Source organism: Achroia grisella, unplaced genomic scaffold, assembly GCF_030625045.1.
Source record: "Achroia grisella isolate CSIRO2021 unplaced genomic scaffold, CSIRO_AGI_Agris_v1 utg1240, whole genome shotgun sequence".
Lineage (NCBI taxonomy): Eukaryota > Metazoa > Arthropoda > Insecta > Lepidoptera > Pyralidae > Achroia > Achroia grisella.
The window spans coordinates 683,097-706,667 of record NW_026712603.1 but is presented as its reverse complement, the minus strand read 5'-3'; the positions used below and the strand labels follow the sequence as shown (position 1 = coordinate 706,667).

Sequence of the window (23,571 nt, the reverse complement as noted above, 5' to 3'; positions counted from 1 at the left end):
TTGCATGACGAATCCATGGAGTACTGATAAATTACATCTGTGTTAATATAAAATATATTAACATGTTATAATTATGTGCTGCCGGTATTTCAACAGGTTACAAATCTAGTATATTCGTATAAGTGTATGACTTCGAGTCCAGTGTATAAAAGATAATTTAGATCTCGTACTGCGAGGAAAACTAGGGAACTAATACATCATTATTAAAATATACAAGAGAGCAACTTTGGTGTTTTTTTTTTTTAACAAAATAAACGAGATAGAAGGTAACGGATAAGGTTACCTGTCTTTGCTAGTTAGTGTCAAATCTGGATTGGATGTCAGTTACTATTACTGTTACTGTCATTTGTCGTAATCACAATTGTATTTGTTTTCTTGTAAATCTTGTTATTGTATTACTTGAATAAAACAACAAATTTTTAAATTTTGATAGAATGGTTAAAATAGCTCTCCAGATTAAGGCTACGCTCGAATGCATAGAAAGTCTCTATACAAATCACCCTCATTACCAATGGTTCTTGAAGTTAAAATGTAGCAACTGTGGAGAGGTAGCTGAAAAGTTTACCGATTTAACCGAAGCTGATAAAGTGCCACTGAAGCACAATAGGTCTGAAACTAATTTGGCAATTAAATGTAAGCTATGCTCGAGGGATAACAGTATGGATGTTATTGAAGGCAGTAATGGTAGGTAAACATAACCGCAAATATATCATCTTCAAAACTATAGCTATCAATCTTGAAATGTTACGTAGCATTTAAGTAAAATGTGTCTAACATATTTAAAATCCCTTGTCTGAACTACCAACGAGGCAGTCTACGAAATAATCATTTACAGTGTAATTTCTTTTATTCAATAAGTATTTCTTAATAAATTTTAAATCATTTGCAGGTAAATATACCAATGATGATGCAAATAAATTCAAAACTCTTGTTATATATGACTGTAGAGGAGTTGAACCTGTAGACTTCGAACCAAAGTCAGGTTGGATAGCTGAAGCCGAGGATAATGGTAAATATTATTAGATAAATATATTATAATAATAAATACTGATTAGACTATTTGCTTTTGCAATAGCATATGAAGATGCTCATTTTATTCTCCCAAATGAATCTGTAATATTGTAAACATGTACAATATATATTTGAAAAGAACATAAGCTGAGTTTCTTGTCAGTTCTTCTCTTGAAATCATTTGGTAGATTTAACATATCATAAGAGTTTGTAATAGACCTACAAGAATGAAGATATTTTGAATTTGAATTATTATCTTCTCAAATGGGGGATACATTATTGTGAGATGGGGTAATCAGTATGTATATATTTCAATGTGTATATTTTAATCAAACATACACATTAAAATATAGACTCATAAATAAATATAGATCTCATAGTCCTCAGGGGAAGGGGACTAGAGCCTACAGCTGAGACAGCTCATTAATTATGTCTGTTAGAATGTATTTCCATTAGAATATAATAAATATTAATTGACAATGTTTTCTAGGAAGCAACTCATAAGAGTTTGGTCTGAATTGGAGCTCCCAAGGTAAATTTTTTAAAAAGTTGACTTATGTCTATTAATTTCAGCAACCAAGCAGCTTGCTATGTAACCTGTGTTTTGGTTAAAGGGTTAAAGGTTAGATATGCAGTGTAATTGCAGTATATGTAGGCATAACATTTTAGTACCCTGTAATGGCAAAGTCTAAATGGTAGCTGTCATTTGTTAATGTGATGTCCATGGTGCTGTTCAAACAAATATAGGCAAAGGTTTCTAGGATTTTATCATGGTCGTTGATGGAATCATACCATGATATAAATTGACTACATTTAGGCTTGTGGTAGGAACTTATACTAGGCTACAAGGCATTCATGAATTATTCAGAGTTATTATATTTTTTTTTCTCAGGTAAAACATTTACAGACGTAGACCTTAGTGAAAAAGAATGGGCAGACTATGATGAGAAGAACCAGGTGTCAGTGGGTGTGTATGAACTTGAATGGCAATTTATCAAAGTCAAGTAACAAAACAGTGCAGTGTAAATAATTAATTATTGATATTGTTATATATATTATTTTGTTTTAATATACATTTTTTGAGGAAATGATTTTATTAATTTATTATCTGTGTCTAAATTTGTATATGATCAAAAATTATACTATTTATATACATAACAATTAAATTTTTGTATATGATCTAAAATTTAATTGTTATATTTAAAAATCATGAGAATTCGTATAGAGTTAGTTAATATAATATGAAATCTCGAATTCTAATCAGTTTGAAAAGATACACATTTTTTTTACCAGGAAGGCGGCAAACAAGCAAGCAGTCCTTCTTATTCGATACGTTCTTGACGCATAGGAATGCGTAAGATTGCGCGATTGTGTTCTTACTGATAGACGCTGTGTAATGCCGAGTTTTTCGAATACAGAAACATTTGTCCTAAGTACAGTCCATGATATCTGAAGCATTCTCCAGCACATTTCAGATCCATCTGATGGTAAATGGTTACCGTAATTCTGCAAATGTATTGAGCCGGTATGGAGCATTGAACAAAATTGAGAGGTTTACTTCTCAAAGGCTACACATCAAATGTTGCATTATGGAATAATATTATATAAATTAACTGTTATCTGAAAATTCATACTAATTCCCCGGTCGAAATCATATCAAATATGTTACATTGTTTTCAAAGTCTTTGCCTACACTTTTTTTTGTTATATAATCTATTTACGGAAAATTGAAAATTGTAATTCTCACATGATGTTGAACTGAATGAACCGATATTACGATTTCGCGGCGCCAACTCGACTGTGACTTCACTTTCGATGTTCCATACTTCCTATTCCGTCTTAATCGTCACTAATGAGTTGCGGGTGTCTGTGTACTTGCATCGGTAACGAGTGCTTATGAATATTTGTTGTTTATGTTATATTCCATTAATAGATTTGTAGACATTATATATGAATGGATCCGTAACGAGAACGTTTGTCAAGTTGAAATATCGAGACCTTATAATTAATATTATCATAATAAATATCATGTTGTACCTACAATTGTAAACAACCTAAGTTTAGAATAGTTATTTTAATGGATGAATAAGGAATGGTACAGCTGCCTGCGCTAACGGTTTGTACTGACGGAGTACCAGTGGTGGATGTCAAAATCAGCAACCTAGCAACCTAGAATTACATAACTACTATGGTACAATATACCTTGAAATTGCACTTCAAAGTCCATACAAACGTTAACCTACTGATTTCGTTATGGTATACTCAACAATCGATAGCAACTATATCATAGCTACATAATAATTCCCAGGACCTTAACTATGTAAGACCGTTGCTAATAATTCTAAGTAAATAGCAACAGATTGAAATCTTTACATTTACTATATTATTTAAACAATTTGCGTGGTACATAACGGGTTCTCTCATTTGGGAAAGGCTAAAAGTGGATGATAGAGTTCAATTTACACTACATTTAAACAATTTCAAAGTCGCATTTGCAGCCTAAATTAGGAGGTACGCAATCGCAGTTATGAAATCATAGTAAACACCTTAGCACCTTAGTAAAGTGTGACGTTTGCAAAATGAAGAGAAAGAGGAACTTTTTAGCATTCCATAGATTCACCGTAAAGGAACCGGGTCCATCGTGGGCCAGAGAGGAAAACTCCGAGCAATTCCCGGGACTTGTGATCCGGGTGTAGATTTAAGGGGCGATTTTGCTGACGTATGTCAACATTCAACTCCCAGTGTTTCTCCCAACCACTTCTGGTAGGAGCCTGCCATTGCCCCTTAAGATACACGTTCGAATATTCCATATTGGAAGTGCAGTTGCTTCTAAATCCAATGCCTATCAAATTTCACGAATAAATCGCGTAAACTAAAACACGCAAAAATGCCGTTGAATTACTCTTTTTCCTTTCAAAGTCGCGGTTGTGTGTAAAACATGTAAGTAAAACTATTATTGCTTAAATTCTTTTCTGGTTGTACAATCCATAAGGCGTAATGCGAATAATTGCTAATACAGTAAAAAGGTGACTGACATAATGTCACTCGTGTAATTTTCCGCTAGGCACGCCCATGTTAACTACTGCAGAAGTTGATTATATTTTTACTCGGCACAACCGATTTAATTCATATAGATGACTCCGCTTTGTAAATGTATTAAGTGAGAAATTGCTATCTAAGATGTGTTGTACCTATCAGGTCTTATCTGTGATTATATTAAATAAAAATAAAATAGAGAACATTACACCCGGGCGAATTCAGGGCGGGTTATTAGTGATAAATAAAGTTTAATACATAGTTATATATAGGCTACAGGCTATATAAGCCTGTGTTGTAAGGCCAGGCAACTGTCAAAAGTGTAATAATTAATCGCAAAAGTGTCAATTTGGATGTTTAAAAGAATTATAAAAAAAGTCACATCGGGTTAGTGTGAATGCATCAGGATATAATATATCTTTCAAAATATAGGCTGTAAACAATATGTATAATATTGCAGTTTTATTGCGAACGTATACGAAATTATGTTGATAGTAAGTGTATTAAATAACAACATTAATGTATCACAGCGGCATTCATTTACTCAAAACGGACCAACAACATCATTTAACACGTTCAACAAACATACTTTCAACAGTAATAACTTAGATTTTAAGGTACTATTATCATCTTAAATTCATGCAAATCGAAAATGTCTCTTATCGATCGATGATTGTACAGATGCATTTAAATTTACAACATTTGAAATAATACTTGTACGTCAGCCTCAAGAGTCAGCTGTGGACGTTACGGAGATCGTCGTAGTAGACTCATTGACGTCGGTGTCAGAACGTGACTTGAAACCAGTGAACCCTGTATTTCCATGCACTGTGACTGTATGTGTGGGGCCTTGCGTCACAGTATTTTCAGTCCCTGTTCCACTTTCAGATGGATAATAGTCGTCATTGTAAACGAGGTAAGGATCATGGATATACACTGGAACTTCAACGGGCACTTGGACCGGCACTTTTACGGGTACCTTCACAGGATACGGCACTTTCACTGGTACGGGAACTTTCTTCTCCACGGGATATGGTTTAGGAATGTAAACGGGAACCTTCTTCTCTACTTCTACCTTTTGTGGCACGATAACTTCGAAAGGTACAGGCACTTTCTTTTCAACTTCAACGGGATATGGTACTTTCTTCTCAAAAGGCACGGGAACTGGCTGTGGAACTTTGACTGCGAATGGTTGGGGAACTGGCACTCTTATTGGGACATGTTTTATAATTTCAACTGGTTCCTTTACCTTTACTTGGACTGGATAGGGCACTTTTGTCTCCACTGGATAGGGTTGGGGCACTAAAACTTTGACAGGGACAGCATAGGGTACTCTTTTCTCTACAGTCACGGGCACAGGAACTGGTCTATCGACTGGGACATGTACCTCTACTGGATACGGTACTTTCTTTTCTATATGCACGGGTACTGGCTGAGGTACTTTCACTTCGACCTGTTTTAGAACCGGAACGTGATGAACTACAGGGTACGGTTTTGGAACGTATTCTTTTTCGATGACCTTCACAGGCACTGGATGTGGAACCTTAATTCCAACGGGATAAGGCACTTTCTTTTCAACTGTCACCGGATAGGGAACGGGTTTTTCTACTATCTTATATTTTTCAACAGGTATAGGCACTTTCTTTTCAACTGGAAAAGGATAAGGCTTCGGCACTTCGACTCTGTACGGAATTTTCACTGGTTTTTCAACGGTTTTGACATATCTGTGATGGTGGTGATGATGGTGATGTTTAATTTTCGTGACAACCTTTGGACTATGTTGACTTCCTTCAGCTTGCAGATCACCGAGAAAGTATTGCGAAGACGATTTATCCCCAGGTTTCGCACTGTAACCGGTGAAGGGAATCAGTTGTCGCTTTCTCTTTCTAAAAAATGCCATTTTTTTCGCCGCTGATTCAGGTATATTTTGTTGGTTTTGCAATCGATTCACAGGGACTAATCCAAACGAATGTAAATACAACAAACGTTTATGAGGAACTGATGGTTCTCTACCACTGGGAAATGAGTCTGATCTTTTGGTAATTCGCGTCAAAACTGGTCGCCGGGACTGGGTATAATGCGAGGGTACTAGAGGTATCCAGTCATTTGGTTGAATTTCTGTTAAATTTACTGTTGGCTCAGTTGTCGATCGTATCTTAGGTATTCTAGTTACCGGTCGGTATTTGCGTTTTTTTGTTGGCTCAGTGTCGTCAGTTGAATTTTTATGTACATATTTAACTCTGTAAACACTTTCCGCTCCCTCGTAATCTACTTGGTTAATATTTGTGTTTGTAGATTTTGTGCCATTATTGACTGTCGTATTATATAGGGTGGCGTTCATTTTTTCTAATATCTTTTTCGGCCATATTCTCTTTACTCTCAAAGGCCTTGTAGTTGTAGTACCAACAGTTGTGGTAGTTGTGGTTGCGTTAAAATGAGGTGGAGGCCTAACGACATCTTTTCGTATCCCAGTAACCGTCTGAACTGGTAAACTGAACTTAGGACTTTTCAAGACTGTGGGCTTATTCGTCGAAGACGCGTATGTTAACGGCCTCTGCTGTTTTTTTATGTAATACGCATTTTTGTGAGGTGGCAACGGTATCACTTTAGGGAACTTGTATACTGAGTTTGTGGAGTAATAGAATTGATGTGGTGCTTGAGGGTAATAATGTCGTTGTAGTGGCACTTTGTGTATTTGGCTATAATGACCTCGTTGGGGTTCTCCATGTTTCTGCTGCGGTGGTTTATCAGGGTTGAGAGGTGGTTTGCTCGGTGGTCTGTGTTCGGGTTGGCGATTCTGAACACTTGATCTTGAAGGTTGTTGGTTCGTGTCATTCTGCACTACGTGCTTTGGGTTGTCTATGATTGTCAAGGCTATGTTCTTCGCCTCCTCCGCTATTTGGTCTACTTTGACATCACTCTCTGCTGTCACGTCTCGTCCTTGATTGACGACGATCACTAACGCGATGATCACGAATGCCGTCTGAAAATAAGATGTTTATGTAGTTCATTATAAGATATTGAATGTAAGTACATTTACTTCTGTATGAAATAGAAGTAAATTCGTCTAGGGCTCGTCTAAAGTTTAACACTGAACAGTAATTTGTCTCCAGGCCTCACGGTCCACGGATTATTCTGAGAAATCTGCGATGCTGTTCATATCTACAGAAGATAGCTATCACTTTCCATTATATAGGTGGAGCTCCAGCTTGTTTGCCATTTAATTCTTGTAAAACATGAACAAAATTCTTAATTATAAAGCAATCTATTAATTGGATAATAACTAGGCTTCTGCCGATTTAAACGTCAAGTAATGAAGTCTTGATTAGTAATCCCGATAAATGTTCAACGTTACATTGTGCGATTTTTTTCTCTTAACAGTTTTTTGCTCAGAAAACAGTTGAGTACACAATGCGTGAGTGGTTTCATCACGCGATCCCCTTCCGTGTTCTATATTGGGTTACATAAACGCATTGTTTGATCATAACTTGATGGGAAGAAATGGAGGTATTTCCTTATAACTTTCCGTAAGGGGCGTGACCAAGAATGAAGTGATAGTAGGAACAAAGTAGATGCGTTTTTTGGTTCCAAGTGTTGTAAGATAATATAGAGTACTTGAACCGCAATATAACACACAAGCATTATAGTTTAATATAGGCTCTAATATTGGATACCTTATCCCAAAAATGTACTTGCTTATAAGTATAAAATACTAACTCACACAATAAATTTACCTCCGGAACCGTTTAAAATAAATTTCGGTATACCAAGAAATTACAATAATAACTCACAAATTTTTAATTTCTCAAAAAGTAGGTAATGGTGTTTCCATTACTATTTGAGAAATTTATATAAATTTTGTGATGAAGGTAACGAAATATTGATAACGAACATCTATCACTTCTATATGTACCTACATATTATTTATAGAAGGATGATGATGGATGATGATGAAGGATGACATGTATCCTTCTATGAACAATATGTAGAATAAAGAATTACAATCAAACAAACAAACTTCATTCCAGTTCAGAAATTAATACGAAAAAAGAACTTAACAATTTAACCGCCAAATTAGATTTATCAAACGTTTAGCGTTTGTATGAAGGGGACGGTTGGGCTACATATAACTTGCATAAAGTACATTACATTAGACACAATTTTTAAGCTGCTATAAAAAACTTTAGTTCTTCTTATAATATAAAATTCTCGTGTCACAAAGTTAGTTACCATACTCCTCCCAAACGGCTTGATCGATTTTTATGAAATTTTATATTAATATTCAGTATCAGTATCAGTATCTCAGGTCTGAGAATCGAAGGTCTGACTATCTATTTTTCATACCCCACACTAGTGATCAGGGATATCCACCCCTAAATATATTATATTTATTTTTCGACATAATATTTTGTTTTCATTTTATTATTATTTAGGATTAAAAAAACATACATCCCTAAATATTCACCCTTCTAGCATCAAACCCTATTTTTTAATAGCGATTGTAATTTGGTAAAACATCGTTTGCCGGGACAGCTAGTATTATATACCTATATATTTATAGTATGAATAATAATAACTATTTGAATATCTAAAATAAGGTATACATATAGGTATAGACTGAGTAATACCTAAATACTGAGATATAACAACAGTCCAAGAATTAAATTAATAAATTATTGTAATTGGACATGATTCTATACCTAATTTTAATTACTTACATTTACTGCAGGACATGTTAAAAGTATTCATAAGTTAATTAAAACATTTTTATTTAGTACCTATATAAATTAAATTTACATCGACATTTAAATTGCTTAAATTGCATCGTAATATAAATACGCATATTGATAACAAATTGACACTTATTTTTTTTATTACTATTTTTAGGATTCCGCACTTATTAATACACTTTTATACTTTTCTTTGTGTTAATTCGTTCGTAAATGATAATGTCAAGAAAACCACTATAAACCATCGACCACTGTAGTCTATGTTTTAAATATTTTACATATGAAACCACACTCTTACACTATCACTATTTTGAAACGATTATAAATACACTATTAATTAACATTTCTCCATATACTTAGGTACAATTTATTTCACTAGCTATTATTTCATTTGAAATATCACTCGAATTAATAATTAAGAATATCACACACTAGATTCATTTCACAAAAAATTGCAAATTCGCGCCATAAAATACGCGGTAAAAAATGTGCGTTTTATTTCTGCATTTACCTACCGATAAGTATTGCATATTGCAGTGCCAGCGGCCTATTGCAGTTCATGTACGTAATGGAGAGCCTGAAGAAGCGTCACTCACTTATATAGCATTCACGTAATGGGTGGTTGAGTTTCGGGACAACAACTTTCGCTGCCAAGGCCAATACTTGCACTAAATCTATGGTTTGCCTAAATAGTGGCCCTAAATCTGATCCTGAAATAAATACATATATCTTTCTTCATAAATATACCTACTTACCACAGAGTATAGTATTTATAATATTTAGACATGGTATAAACTAATTCTGATCTTCTATAATATTTGAAAACATTGCCCTGTAAAACATTGACCTCTACTGTAACATAATTAGTAATAGACTAACTAAGATGTGATAAATTTTTCCTATTAGAAAAAGAATCACCAAAATCGACCACAACGCGAATAGACAACCAGGTTTTTAAAATCGGTAGATGTAAACTTAAAACTGTTGTCTGTGTCTGTATTGAATGCAAATAAAGGTCAAATTAAGCTCTTCACTCCAGCGGTGAAATTTAAAAATTAAAAGATACTCTGTGGGTAAAAAAGAAGTGGGTACCTCTGTTTCACCTATTTCTGCCACCATTGGAATAGGAATGACTACGGATGAACAGAGAGGGCTGGCAGCAAAAATAAAGGGTACGGATGAACGAGATAAGTCCTCAAGAATGACAACGCATAAGACGTGCCGAGTGTAACACATGGCGATATAAACATTCACTATTTTCCTTCAGGTGGTCTGTCAACATGATTACAAAAAGTACTTAATACAGAAGTATATCTACAAAACAAAACTTAATACAAAAGTATACGGGTAGGTACATAGGTAGAGTCAATAGACAAAAACACATACAAACCCTTATTTGACTTGAGTAGTGCTGGCAGGTTTACTGCCAGATCCGGTATAAAAAATATGTGTTAAAAGCCTGTTATTCAACGCGTTTATTGAAATATAGAATACAGTAAACAATAATTAGATTCATTTCCCTATTTCCGTTCTTCCGGCGCGTTCCTCGTAAACTTATATAAATGAAAACACGCGAATACTAAAATGCGGCCTTGTTATTACATTACATACCTATTTAGTTACTTATTTACAGTTCGTTGTGTTTCCTTAATGTAAAATATTGAATTACAACTTGTTAAGTTTTGTTTGGTCTTGATGGTGGAGCGGTACCTTCGCGTTGTTGCGGATTCCATATTAGCACAACGCAAACACTTGTATTCTTATAATTAATAAGCAGTTACCTGCTCTGTCGGCGTGGAATATTTTTTTTCAATTAAATTAATAAAATTTCTAAGTAGCCTAGGTTACTCCTTACAACATTAGCTACACCAGGTAATTAACTTTCATTAAACGACCACGCCATCTGAGATAATAGTGGAAGCCACGGATCTTCATTTTTTTCGAGGCGGAGCAGAAACTGATAATCAAATCAGCCCCTTTATATTTAAAAAAATAGTTTTCACAATTGAAGTATATATTAACATACAATTTATGACATAAGTATCTACTACTCTAAATTATCATCAATGTCATGATTGAAGCCATATTTAGTCTATTTTTGGAGTGCCTAATAACAAATTATTTGAAATATTAATAATTAATAAATATTAATTATTTTAATATTTCATATTTTGATATAATTTTACCTAAGTGAGCATATTGTTTTGATGTCAATGAATAAATTTGTTATGAAAAACTTTTAGTCACACCATTATTTGTTTAGCGTAGGCGGTAGTGCATGAAGCGACTAACCCATCTGGGATCAATGACGGTATATTTTATTGCATTTTTTTTTATTGTTGGTAATGGAACGGTACTCCCGTCTGTGCTAACGGTTTATGCTGGCAGTCACCAGTGGAGGATGATAAGATTAACATGAGGTTAGGTCAGTTAGCCCATCGTGACAAATTCACCAGGAATTTATCACGATGGTTTCCAGGGGGAACCGCGTGGAGATCAACCTGACATGGTAAATTGCTAGTAATGGGGTCATAAGTCCACAATCCCTTTTATAGTGACGACTTCTGTGCTGTAGCGATTTAGCATGCAGTTTACTTCCGGTGGTCGCAGTTTCGAAACCTCGCACGGTAGAAACATTTGTATTCATTAGTATAATTGTTTGTATTGATTTTTCAATATATGTACTAACAGAAATGTATTGTATATAAATATATAAGCCGTCTAGGACTCGAATGCAAACTCTGCTTAGCTTGGGACTAGATGGCGCTGTGTAAATTGTCCAGGAATATTATTATTATAGTATAAGGATTTTTTGTTCGATTTCTAGCTTTTCTTTCAATGTATGTTCAGAATTACATTTTATTTTTATTTTTACAGAAAGACTTGTATTCTCTGTAACACTTCATGAAGCGATCGCGATCAGAGAAGACTTAGATCTTAGTTTAAAAAAAAAACATTTTATGAAATATATTTATTGTATTTCTTTTAATATCTTTAGTCTATATTTGTCATCTGGGAAGCGCATCTTCACAATCTGCCGTATCTCTTCGCATGTGTAACACTGAGAGAATTCTTTATTCCTATTCCACAGGTCAGCCGTCTCCAAGAGTTGGGCCTTCAGCAGTTGCGGCAGCATTGTGAATTTAGTCCACACGTTTATCTTGTTCTCAAATTGAATCGGCTCCTAAAAATTATATATGTACAATATTTATATATATATTTAATTTTATATACTCCTTTACGTAAAATTAAGAAAATCACGGGATTTTACCACCCGTCCAGGTAAGACACCATGGTTTTCGTATATATAATGACGACGTCAAAATTAAACAGTAGTTTACATATACTAATGCTAGCTGTGCCCGCGGTTTCAGCCGTGTTAAATTTCAATATAAAAAATAGCCTATTCTGATGCATAAGCTATATTCATTCATTCAGTAAAGTTTCATCAAAATCAGTTCAGTAATTTTGGCGTGAAAGAGTAACAAACATCCATACCTACAAACTTTCGCGTTAATAATATTATTAAGATATTAACAATGTAAAGTTTTTCATATATCATGATAGTTACTACTGTATTATGTACATAAAATATAGTTAGTATATTTGCAAAATTACCTCAAACAATGACACCAACTCTGATGTGACATCTTCCAACTGCGTAGCTAACATATACACTATATCTTCATTTATTGGCCTACAGTCTGCAAACAGTCTGTGTAATATTGACTGGCATAACGCCTGGATTAGAGTACAAATGGACATCTCATACATGCTAGTCGGCAGTATGTTGTACCAATTGGACCTCAAGTCCTTCAATAGGGTCATAGTGCTGTTGACAGAATTGTCAAATTGATTATAAATTTCATGTGTCCATACAGTTGGTTCTGTAATAACAAGATTAAATATTACAATTAACTTATTATTCAATCCATATAAAAGAAACATTATATCAGAAATATATAAACACTATATTACAGTTGATAATGAAGCTTTCCTATAGATGTTTTTTCTTAAATCAGTCATGCTTTTTAAGTTCATCCATTGTCAACAAACAGTAATAATACAATGATTTCTCTTCAAAATATTAGTATACAATAACAATATATATATTATTTACTGTACTTAAATACATTTTCAGGTATATTAATTAGAAATAATTTTAACAAAGGAGATTATAATAAGATATGGTACAGGTGCTATAGATAGATATATAATATGATTTAATTATTTTACCTTCTGTTTCAATTTTTTGGTTAATAATATTTTTTTGACTTTGCAAGTAGAGAGACATCTTTTCTAGACCCAACACTCTCAGGTTCTGTATGGATTCCAGGAGTACTGTCATGAGCTGATCAGATAGGGTGATTGGGAGGGTTACCTTCCATGGTGGACCCAGTAAACTATGAGCAATGTAGAAACAGTTGTTGAAGAATAATGCTGGAAATGTAAAAGCAGTGTTATTATTACAGTTAAATGCTGCAATAAATCAGTTAATTGGATTCTGAAATCATTACAAAATACAATAAGTTCTAATTAACAATTATTTGCTAAACTTATTTCCATTTTGAAAATAATGAACTTAGAATCCAAATGATTTAAGTACATATTTTTATATCATTGTTTTGTATAAATTAAAAATAAGTATTAAATATTTTTAATTTTTAGTAGTACTAGTATTAGTAAATAATCTGCATTCAAACTTGTTTCATTTTATTACATAACATATATGTTTTAATTTGATTTAAATAGTAATTACAGTAACAATATCTCACCAATATCTAGAGGGCAGGATTCTAAATTAACTTTAAACTTCTTAGGTACCACACACTGATACATCATGGCTATATCTTTTATATATATTACAAGCTGCTGACTATATTTCTCAGGTAACTTAACACTCTCTTCTAAATGCTCTACTACTAATGTCATTATTTTCTTAACATTTTCCGATACAACACACTTGGGCAGAAACAGTGGCTTATTTAGATTCCATAGCTCTTCTTTGATTGGATTATCTAATATTGATTCATCAGGAACTACATTTTCAGAGCCAACAACTATTGTTCCATGTGAAAGACTTTCAAAAAGAAGGGAGCGCACATCAGACAATAATTTATCACATTTCTTATTGTACAATACACATTCAGTATCATTGATGTATTTGTTAAGAGGTGATTCATCAGCTTTAACAAACTTCAACTCAACTAGAAATTTATTAAAAGAATCCAGCTCAATTGCTATATTCTTATAATTCTGATAAGTGCTATCACAAGTTGGTAGGTTGCTTTTAATGCAATCTTCAATAATTTTATTAAAAAACTTCATCCTTATAGACTCGGCAAAGATCTCTATAAATGTCTGATCGGTATCAATTAAATGAGAGCCCAGTGTGGATTGCAGGAACTCAAAAATGGCTGTTAGATTATTAAATATTGTTTGGTAGCTCGGCTTTTTACTGTCATTCATGTCTATCTTTATATTGAATATAATTGCACCTATATGGTCATCTGTAAATATATCACAATTGTGCCTTATAACATTATGCAATAATTGATCAATGAAGAAGTTAGAAAACAAGCCCAGTTCAGCATTCAGCGTCTGAGTTACATGAAGAGATTTCAACACTCTCTGTATAAGTGTGGGATCACTTTGTTGGACCGACAAAGAATATTTCAAATAGTACACACTCCTTTGTTCGGACCATGTAAATATATCCTCCCATTCAATACTTAAGTTTGCTGTATACAATGCTAATTGGTTTTCAGCATGTTCATTGAGGTTAAATAGTGCTTTATCCAAATTGCTACCCAGTTTTAGATTACTCAATTGTTTTATTAAATCCATCACACCCAACATTGCCTCACTGTAATTGTATCGACCAAATTCATGATCAGCTTTCTCTAATATCATCTTTGCTTCCACTGCGACACATAAATCATTGAACATTTGATACGATTTGCTCATCTTATCGGAACATTTGTTGAATTCATCATCACATAAATCATATTTTTTTCGTAAAGTTTCTACTTCTTCGATTATGCTCGTGTAATCAGAATTAATATTGATTTTCCTATTTTTATAATTGTGTTGCTCTAAACTTTTTGTTGGCGTGAAATTAAGGTAGGTATCAATGAAATTCTGTTGTAATGAAAAAATTAACAACTGTACTCTTTCTGTGAGATGTTTTATTTTAGGGACAAGCAGATCACAACGTTTCTTTAGCTCATTTGTACTTGCCTTGTCGACTTCTTGTATCACAGCACTTAATAAACTCATGTTAGATCTTTTCGAGAACTTATTCCTATATTATATAGAATAAAATGTAGAAACTTCGGTTTAAAACTTTTAAATATTTGAAATTCAAACACAAGTTGAAGTTTTCACTGACGTATTTGACAGAAATCCAATTGTCAAATGTGACATATTGCGTTTTATTACATCTTTATGTAAATAATTTGAATGAAATAGCAGGTTACTTTTGTTTTCAAATGGAGGAAGTACTTGTATATATTACTTTATAAATTAATTATGATAAACCAATAAATTGGAATACATCTAACTAATGTACATAATATTACACACACACTTAGATACTTCGTTGCCAAGATGTATTAAATCAATAAATCAGGGTTTCAATTTCAATTTCATTGTAAATAGGTACTTTTCAGATTTAAAGTTGTTAATTACTCATTGAATTCAAAATGAATGATAACGAAATTGAAAGTTTAAAAGCTGAATTAGAGCACGAGAAAACATGCAGGTTAGTGAATTTTGTTTTTTATTACGTCGCTCAAGTAGCTTAGTATTACTATGAAATAAAGAAAGTAGGTACAGGATTATATTATTCACATTTTTTTATGTTTAATTAATACATCTCACTAAAGAGAATCTGCTGCGTGGCAAAATGGAGAACTGGAGAAACAGATTGTTTCAATGCAAGAAGAGCTGCGACAAGGCGATTATGTATGGGACAACGACCTTGATCTGCAGAAGGAAAGCAATCGCCACAAACAGCTGCTTGACGCTATAGAGACTATGAGAGAGCAGTTGCCTTTATTAAAAGAAAAGATCAAGAATGCTAAAGTTTGTGGACCTGGTGAGTGCGCCATCTGGTGATAATAAATTGAAAATAAGACATTTTAAAATATCGTCAATCAATATATAGTTTCTATCAAAATTAATACATATTTTTTGTTATTTTAGATTGCAAGCTAAAGCACGATGATCTTAATATTAATTTGGATTTGCTAACACCGGTAAGGTTATATGTTCTATATATAAATATATATGTGCATTAGTATACATCTCCACATTACATATGTATTGTTTTGTTATTTTTGTTATATTGTATTTATGAACTCAACCAAAAAATAAGGCGTGGTAAGATCCCGTGATTTACTAATTATATCCACATTACAAAGATATAAGTTCAGTGTATTAATAAGCCATGTAACACACTATTAAATAAACTTACTAATGTCATCATACATTATACATAATGCTACAATGGTAAGGTGATAACCATCGCTCACACACACAATATATATTACGTCAATAGATTAAAAATAATAATAAATTTCGTAATGTTATATGACCAAAAATTAATATAGGTCCCACTAAATAAATAAATGGACATCTTCGTAGATGCTATATTTTGCTAATAGCACATTATCTTTTTAGGCTGAGTTACTACGTACAGTGAAGAGATTTGAAAGACTTAAGACGGATTTAGTAAGCACTCTGCGCAGCAAGGAGTGGCGTTTGGACTCAGAATCTAAGGTAAATTTAAAACAATAAGAAGATCCGACTCGAAGGACCAAGTTATTTCAAACGGACACCAAAGCCACCAATATTTTTGCGATTTTGTTTCAATTTCACTAGTTATTTGTCATACTCATGTGTATTTTTTTTCAGCTTTTCGTGAGAGTGAATGATCAGAGGACTTACTTGCAAAACGAGCTTATGATATGTCAAAATAACATAATGCGTTTACAGAGGAATGGCTCTTATTGGCAGTAAGTATTTATTTTAATTATATATGTTTAATATTGTAAAAGTTTAAAAAGTATGCGTTACAATGTGTGTTGTCGCCGTTTATCTTGTCATCGCCCTTGACACTCAAGGGCGGTGTGAGCGTAACAGCAATACAGTGAACGCCCAAGAGGAAATGGGATAGGTATAGGGTTGTGAGGACTTAAGAAATACAACTAATATTTCTTAGGTCCTCACAATTTATAATCAGCGATAGATGGCGACAACAATGTAGTAAACAAAGCGACAGCTATAACTATAACTATCAACTTCATACTCCTTCTCGATCACCATGATCTCGGAATGCCAGCATAGTATAGGTCCTACTATACTGTTTACTTGTACGAGATCGCTTTTTGATATCAAAATTATATAATAATTGGAATGTTTTTTTTCTACTATCGGTATTATATTCCAGACATGTCCCACGCAAGAACGACGAGAGAATCTTGGACCCAAAGCGAGGACCGATAAAGAAAGTCTTCGGCAACGAACGCCTGCCACCTATCGCAACATAACAATCTACAAATTATCGATAAATTTCGGGTACCAGTACTTAAAACTAAATAAAGAAGTTTGTTAAATCTCTTCATAATCTAGAAAATGAGGTGACAAGCTTCAAATTTAACAGTTCTTCATGAATAATTAAGAATCGTTGCGATCAAATCAGATTAAAAAAAAAATGTTTTCAAGCTATTCTAACACCGTTGGTCGCAGCTAGACTATACAGTTTTATTTTTAATACTGCGACAGTTCAGTAAATAACAACCAAATATAAATAATTTTAGGTATTTAGATATTATTTATTTAATTAGAAATATATAAATAGCATATTATACCTGTTCCTAGATAAATGTTATTTCCATATCACAAAACATATCAGTAGTCAAATAGATTAAAACTACGAGTAAACCGTCTAACTTAATAAAATTATGTTTTTAAGGAATAGAGTACATGTAAAGAAATTAGCTCTATGAGCATATGTAGATCTCGCTTTCAAATCACTGAGTAATTATAATATATTTAGATTTATATAATATTATGTAAAACAATTATTCCTAATTATTAACTATAGCCACTAGGCTCTCTCTGATTATAATAAAAATTGTTTTATTAAAATAATGAGATAAAAATAAGAAAAAAATATTTACAAAACATGAACACCGACAATGAATAGAAATAGTTATAGTGAAGTATGTATAGTTGACCGCACTGATTCCGTATTTATATTATTATCCGTATTTATATCTGACTAGCTTTTGCCCGCGGCTTCGCCCGTGTTAATTTATCCCCTTAGGGTCTACCCCTAAGGGATTAATCAAAATCCTCTCTTAGCGGATGCCTACGTCATAACATGTACCTGCATGCCAAATTTCAGCCCGATCCGTCCAGTGGTTTGGGCTGTGCGTTGATAGATCACTACGTCAGTCACCTTTGAGTGATATGTAAACGTTTCTAATATGTCACAATAAGAGTCGATTATGAATGAATTTTCCAAGATAAATCCTTAAATTGATGAAACACAAACTAGATAAAAGATTACTAAATAAACAAACTGTAGAACGTGTTAAAGTGTTACCAAACTGTTTGGAGAGATGTTATGTGTAAGAATAAGTGTAGTTGTGTGAACTTTAAGATATAATTGAATTTAAAAAGTAGACGCTAGAGCAAAATAGGCGTGATTGGATATAGCAATTATTTTTAAACATAAGTTCAAGTTAATTAATAAATGTGAGAAGCAATAATATTAGCGTGAGAAAGTACTAGTATTGACATGTCAATGCACGTGACTATACTCAGTAATAACGTCACCACGTCACAATATGTATAAGTTTGAACTCGTGTTTAGATAATTACATGCTTAATAGGAATACAAAATAACCAAATATCTACTATATAAATGTATTTTTTGTTTATTATTAAATAAACCATAGCTCATCCTAAACTTATATCACTCCAATTTCTGTAATTCACACAAAAAGAAATGGGTAGGATGCCTGACTGACACTGATCATCCTCATTGTCCTAGGAGAGTGAAGGTTGGAGCCTAGGGATGAACCCCTTTCCCCAGTATCAACTCCGCGTGCAAAAACCTCCGAGTTGTAAGCCTCAGCTCAGAGAGTTCATGATATTTTTTAACACAAAATCTGCGACTCCTCCAATACCTTGTCATACAATCTCACACTTCGACGTAATTTACAGATAGGCCCTTATCAATTACTAATTAAAAAATTGTCAATATAATGTCACTTACAACAATATAAAAAAATTATGTCACTTATATAATATATATATATACAATATAAATTAATCTTGCGTTTTATTCACGTCCAAAATCCACTTTTTAATCAAACATTATATTATCTGTGTTTATATGATAGTAAAAATTTTAGCAATTCTTGTTTCTAAATCACACCATTTGGATCTGACAGCGTCAAATAGAAGAGCCATATCTTACCTTATGGGCTTATGGCAAACACAACTAAAATAGCAACGAATTTTTTGGTTCCGTAATCAACCTGCAGTTTTTAACAAAGTAGATGTGTATAAATAATATGAGATAAACAAATAACTGCATTTCTTTAACGAAGATTGCAACTCTAATATATTATTTTTATTAATATATATAATTTTTATAATGACGGCCTCGGATGGTTTAGGATTTTTTTATATTCGATAAAAGCAGATCCCGCTATTGGTTATTAAAATAAAATGAAACAAACACTAAATTTATTATAATGTATTTTCACTATTAATCACAACATATTTAATTATGCATTATAACCGATATCAAATATATTAACCTGAGTAATCCTGCAAAAACATAATTAAAATCTATACAAATAAATAAAGTTAAAGTGTCTGTTTGTAATTTCAAATTAACAACTTTAAATGCATATGAAAGTATGCACGGTATATACTTCAAAAAATTAATTTTACACATTTTACAATCCTTTGTTTTTGCTAATCTCTGAATCGGTAATATTTTACTGTTCTACGTGAAAATCCGGCTCGAAGGCCCCTTGAAGCCGATACAGGTAAGCGTGGAGTGGTGAAATATTCAGGAAAGGAACAAAGATTTAAGTTACAGCTGTCCGTATCGCTTGCGCATATATAGCGTGTGGACAGTAGACACGCCTGCGGCGTGAGTAGGGTTGCCAGGTAGAAACTTACCAAAACAGTGACAATTCTAGGACAACGGTGTCGGGTCTTGGCTATAGTAAAAAGTATGTTGTTTTTTTTTTATTTTAAATTATTTATGTAGAGACTTATAGATACAGCCTACAAACAAACAACATATATTAAATAAGCGTAAAAGGTAAGTATTAATTTATATATTTATATGGTTATTTATGCATATATTAATTAAAATTTTTACTTTTTATTTTATAGGCTTGGTTTGCAGTCGCGAGGCAAGTCTGCTACACTTACAACTTTCGATTCTGCTACACTTAACACTTACAACGATCGAGCACTGGCTTCTGGCAGAAAAATAATATCTATACATATAAATAAAATTGGAGTGTCTGTTTGTAATATTGATATAACCGTTTTTTTTACTACATGCATATGAATATAAATACATACGGTACATACACCAAAATAACATTTTTTAAAATTTTTGCCTATCTGTCTGTTTGTTCCGATTAATCTCTGAAATGGCTGAACCGATTTTGACAGGACTTTTATTGGCAGGTAACTGTAATAAGGAGTAACTTAGGCTACTTTTATTTTAGAAAAAAAAAAAGTTAAATTCCACGCAGACGAATCCGCGAGTACAGCTAGTATACAGTAATTCTGTAATGCGCAGGCTATAGCGGCTAATACGTCGGGTGGGGTAGACAATGGCGGCGGTCTGCTTGCAGCCGGTGTCCGGCCGGACACGCGCACACGTACCCGCCGGACACGTTCACGCACGCGAACTCGCACCTGTGCGTCTCCTGCACGCACTCGTTAACATCTGCACCACACAACAATTTATATATAATTAACGATTTCGGAGTACTTCCGATAGTCGCAGGTTCGATTCCTCGCACGGTATAAACATTTGTGTTCATGAGTACGATTGTTTGTATCGGTCTCAGTAGTTTAGTACGCCTAACACAAGCTCTGGTTATATTGGGACTAGATGGCGCTGTAATTGTTCTAAGATATAAAAATTATTTATGATATTACATATATCATTTACGCTAAAAAACCATAATGTCCCCTTTGCTAACAATGAACCATGTCAGGTTGATCTCCACGCGGTTCCTCCTAGAAATCATCGTAATTTTTCCTAGTTATTTAATCATGTTAACCGACCTTATGCTCATCTTATCATCTGCGGGTGCCTGCGCTTACGGTTTACGGTTACTACACTATCCATTATAAAAAATAAAGTACCCACAACACAAGCTCTGTTTAGCGTGGGAGTACATGGCGCTGTGTGAATTGTCCTGGCTTATTTTATTACTCATTCCACAATATTGGGGGAGGCCTTTGTTCAGCAGTGGACGTCTTCCGGGCTGAAATGATGCTTATTGATTCCAATAACTTAAAATACCCCCCTGTATGTTTTGGAAGGGGATTGTTAGTAATGGGAACTGATAATCTATTACTATCAATGTACCATGTCAGGTTGACCTCCACACGGTTCCTCCAGAAAACCGTCGTGATAAATTCCTAATAAATTTATCACGGCGGGCTAACTGACCTGACCTCATGCTCATCTTATCATCCAGATGGCGCTGTACGAATTTTCTTGGGTTATTTTATTACTCATTCCAATATTTTGGATTTTTGGGGAAGGCCTTTGTTCAGCAGTGGACGTGTGGGCTGAAATGATGGTTACTCATTCCAATAAGTTAAAATACATACCGAGACACCTGGCGCCGGCTGCGAGCGAGTGGTACCCGGGCGCGCAGCCGCAGCGGTACCCGCCCGGAGTGTTGCCGCAGCGCTGGCTCTCGTGGCACGAGTTACTACTCACCAAGCACTCCTCAATGTCTACCATGAACAGACCAACAATCAGTCAGGACGTAGCCAGCTCAGGGCTAAGGGTCAGGGCTCAGGGTGGGGTAGCCGTTTCAAATATTAACTAGCAAACTAGTTTAAGAGGTTCCTTTTTTTTATAGTTTTTGTGTACGACAACAACGAATTATTAATTATTTATTTATTTATATAACGTCAATATACTCATAACAAAATATAGTAAAGTACTTTTGGCGGACTTCACACCACGCGGCCTTTTTAGCATAGGTACTATACCCGCTGTTGTACCACGATTCAAAATTTTTCAACTTCTAAATATCTTTATTCATGTAGGTCTATTACAGACTCTTATGATATGTCAAATCTACCGTCAGTTCGGAATGATATCGAGACGAGAAGAACTGACAAAAAACTCAGATTAACCGAGCTTATGGTCGAGCACAGTGATGGCTGGCTCATACGTTATACTCGTAAACGAGTGCTGCTTGTAGGGACTGGTCCGCTCTAATCACTGAAATCTTATTGTGTATTTAATCCTAATAAATTAGTGCTAGTTGGTAGTTTGTATTCACACGTTACGACTTAAAAATGTAAAGTTACAACGATTATATTAATAAGCGACACATAAATTTCTTGCTCGTTCTTCTTGTGAGATAGCATTCCGAATGAGCGATAGATTATAATAATTGTGATGACTATTCAAATGTGCTTAAATTAAGTTAATTTGAATAAATTAAAGATTTTCTATTCTGTTCTATTATTATCATACTCTCTTAACGAGGCAGATAAGACGGCGGCGGCCTCGGTAGTCTAGGTTTAGCACACCGTGTTACTTCCAATGATCGCGGATTCGATTCCTCGCACGGACAAACATTTGTATTCAGTTTGTCCGTGTTGTTATTTGTATCGGTCTGGGTATTTTCTATGTATTTACAAAAAATATATATCTAACTATTTATATCAGTTATCTAGTACCCATAACACAAGCTCTGCTTACCGTGGGTCTAGATGGCGCTGTGTTAATTGTCCAGATAAAATCAAATTCTGTTGCAATAATCTTACGTCTAATATGATATTTATAATGTTTATCTTACCGTCGCACGAGTTCGTCAATGCATTGTGTCTATACCCAGGATTGCAAGGCCCTCTCTCGCTATTATCCAAATTCGATGTTACTTTTACATCATAATATACTGAAGATATTGTCACTGCAATTATTAGAAATGTATTCAAAACAAATTGTTATATTGTGCTAATGTTACTTGCTGTGGACGGATACCATAGCGTAGATGTAGTCATCCAGGCATAATTAAATAACTGTGGTTTGAGGTTCGTGTTTATATATAAGTTGTTTAACATCAATCGATCCCGCGTTCAACTCAAACGGGGATCGAAATTATGACGACCTGAGCCAAGGTTCGAATTCCTAAAGGTGCCCTCGGACCAGGCGGGAGTTGGCCTTCAGACGGTGCAAAAGTCCTTCCATTGGTTTAGAGCGCCATCTGCACTTGCTCCCTATCGTCCGGTGAAGCTGTAAAGGCCAGCTGCTGCCAACAGCATTAGAGTAGTCCGAAAAAAAAGATATTGTTGAGTACATTCTGAATATTAAGCTATGGTTCCACAGACAGTAAAACTAATTTTAATGTCTATAATAATAATAATAATAAAGCGGGGTTGGCCTTTCAAAGTCCAACCCCGCGTCCGAGCTGACCATCTAGCTCACGTGAAAGGCGGTCACGCGTATATATAAAACCTACGCGGCCAAAGGGGCCATGGCAATTATAAA

At 34.0% G+C, this 23,571-nt stretch overlaps 4 protein-coding genes across 4 annotated transcripts in view; 2 read left to right on the top strand and 2 right to left on the bottom strand.

Moving 5' to 3' along the window:
• The first annotated feature begins 346 nt into the window (after positions 1-346).
• LOC131854588 (UPF0587 protein GA18326) lies at positions 347-2,086 on the top strand. The gene is made up of 3 exons (XM_059205708.1): positions 347-684; positions 890-1,009; positions 1,904-2,086. The coding sequence occupies exons 1-3, from the start codon at positions 435-437 to the stop codon at positions 2,017-2,019; spliced, it is 486 nt and encodes a 161-aa protein (XP_059061691.1). The 5' UTR covers positions 347-434; the 3' UTR covers positions 2,020-2,086.
• Positions 2,087-4,582: 2,496 nt separating this feature from the next.
• LOC131854574 (uncharacterized) lies at positions 4,583-15,156 on the bottom strand. Its single transcript, XM_059205689.1, has 5 exons — positions 13,553-15,156; positions 13,014-13,217; positions 12,396-12,664; positions 11,809-11,961; positions 4,583-7,030 (listed from the first exon to the last, which is right to left on the bottom strand). The coding sequence occupies exons 1-5, from the start codon at positions 15,054-15,056 to the stop codon at positions 4,775-4,777; spliced, it is 4,386 nt and encodes a 1,461-aa protein (XP_059061672.1). The 5' UTR covers positions 15,057-15,156; the 3' UTR covers positions 4,583-4,774.
• Positions 15,157-15,481: 325 nt separating this feature from the next.
• Positions 15,482-18,920, top strand: LOC131854597 (uncharacterized). Its single transcript, XM_059205718.1, has 7 exons — positions 15,482-15,540; positions 15,665-15,876; positions 15,984-16,036; positions 16,461-16,559; positions 16,695-16,795; positions 17,230-17,357; positions 18,841-18,920. Exons 1-6 carry the CDS (start codon positions 15,482-15,484, stop codon positions 17,327-17,329), a joined length of 624 nt encoding a protein of 207 aa, XP_059061701.1. The 3' UTR covers positions 17,330-17,357; positions 18,841-18,920.
• Positions 18,921-20,427: 1,507 nt separating this feature from the next.
• Positions 20,428-23,571, bottom strand: part of LOC131854596 (hemicentin-2-like) — a 52,927-nt gene continuing 49,783 nt past the window's right edge. Inside the window, exons 54-56 of the mRNA XM_059205717.1 lie at positions 22,880-22,993; positions 21,672-21,800; positions 20,428-20,772 (exon numbers count right to left, since the gene is read on the bottom strand). Coding sequence (XP_059061700.1) covers positions 20,633-20,772; positions 21,672-21,800; positions 22,880-22,993 — 383 coding nt within the window. The 3' untranslated portion in view covers positions 20,428-20,632. The remainder of the gene's footprint in view (positions 20,773-21,671; positions 21,801-22,879; positions 22,994-23,571) is intronic.

Bases quoted from the DNA above. Each gene is read 5' to 3' on its own strand.
- LOC131854588 (XM_059205708.1), top strand. From the start codon at position 435: ATGGTTAAAATAGCTCTCCAGATTAAGGCTACGCTCGAATGCATAGAA. The intron at 685-889 runs GTAGGTAAACAT...AATCATTTGCAG, and splicing joins TGTTATTGAAGGCAGTAATG to GTAAATATACCAATGATGAT. The intron at 1,010-1,903 runs GTAAATATTATT...TTTTTTTCTCAG, and splicing joins AGCTGAAGCCGAGGATAATG to GTAAAACATTTACAGACGTA.
- LOC131854574 (XM_059205689.1), bottom strand. From the start codon at position 15,056: ATGAGTTTATTAAGTGCTGTGATACAAGAAGTCGACAAGGCAAGTACA. The intron at 12,665-13,013 runs GTAAAATAATTA...TTGTTATTACAG, and splicing joins CCAAAAAATTGAAACAGAAG to AACCAACTGTATGGACACAT. The intron at 11,962-12,395 runs GTAATTTTGCAA...TATAATTTTTAG, and splicing joins AGTTGGTGTCATTGTTTGAG to GAGCCGATTCAATTTGAGAA.
- LOC131854597 (XM_059205718.1), top strand. From the start codon at position 15,482: ATGAATGATAACGAAATTGAAAGTTTAAAAGCTGAATTAGAGCACGAG. The intron at 15,541-15,664 runs GTTAGTGAATTT...ATCTCACTAAAG, and splicing joins GAGCACGAGAAAACATGCAG to AGAATCTGCTGCGTGGCAAA. The intron at 16,796-17,229 runs GTAAGTATTTAT...ATTATATTCCAG, and splicing joins AGGAATGGCTCTTATTGGCA to ACATGTCCCACGCAAGAACG.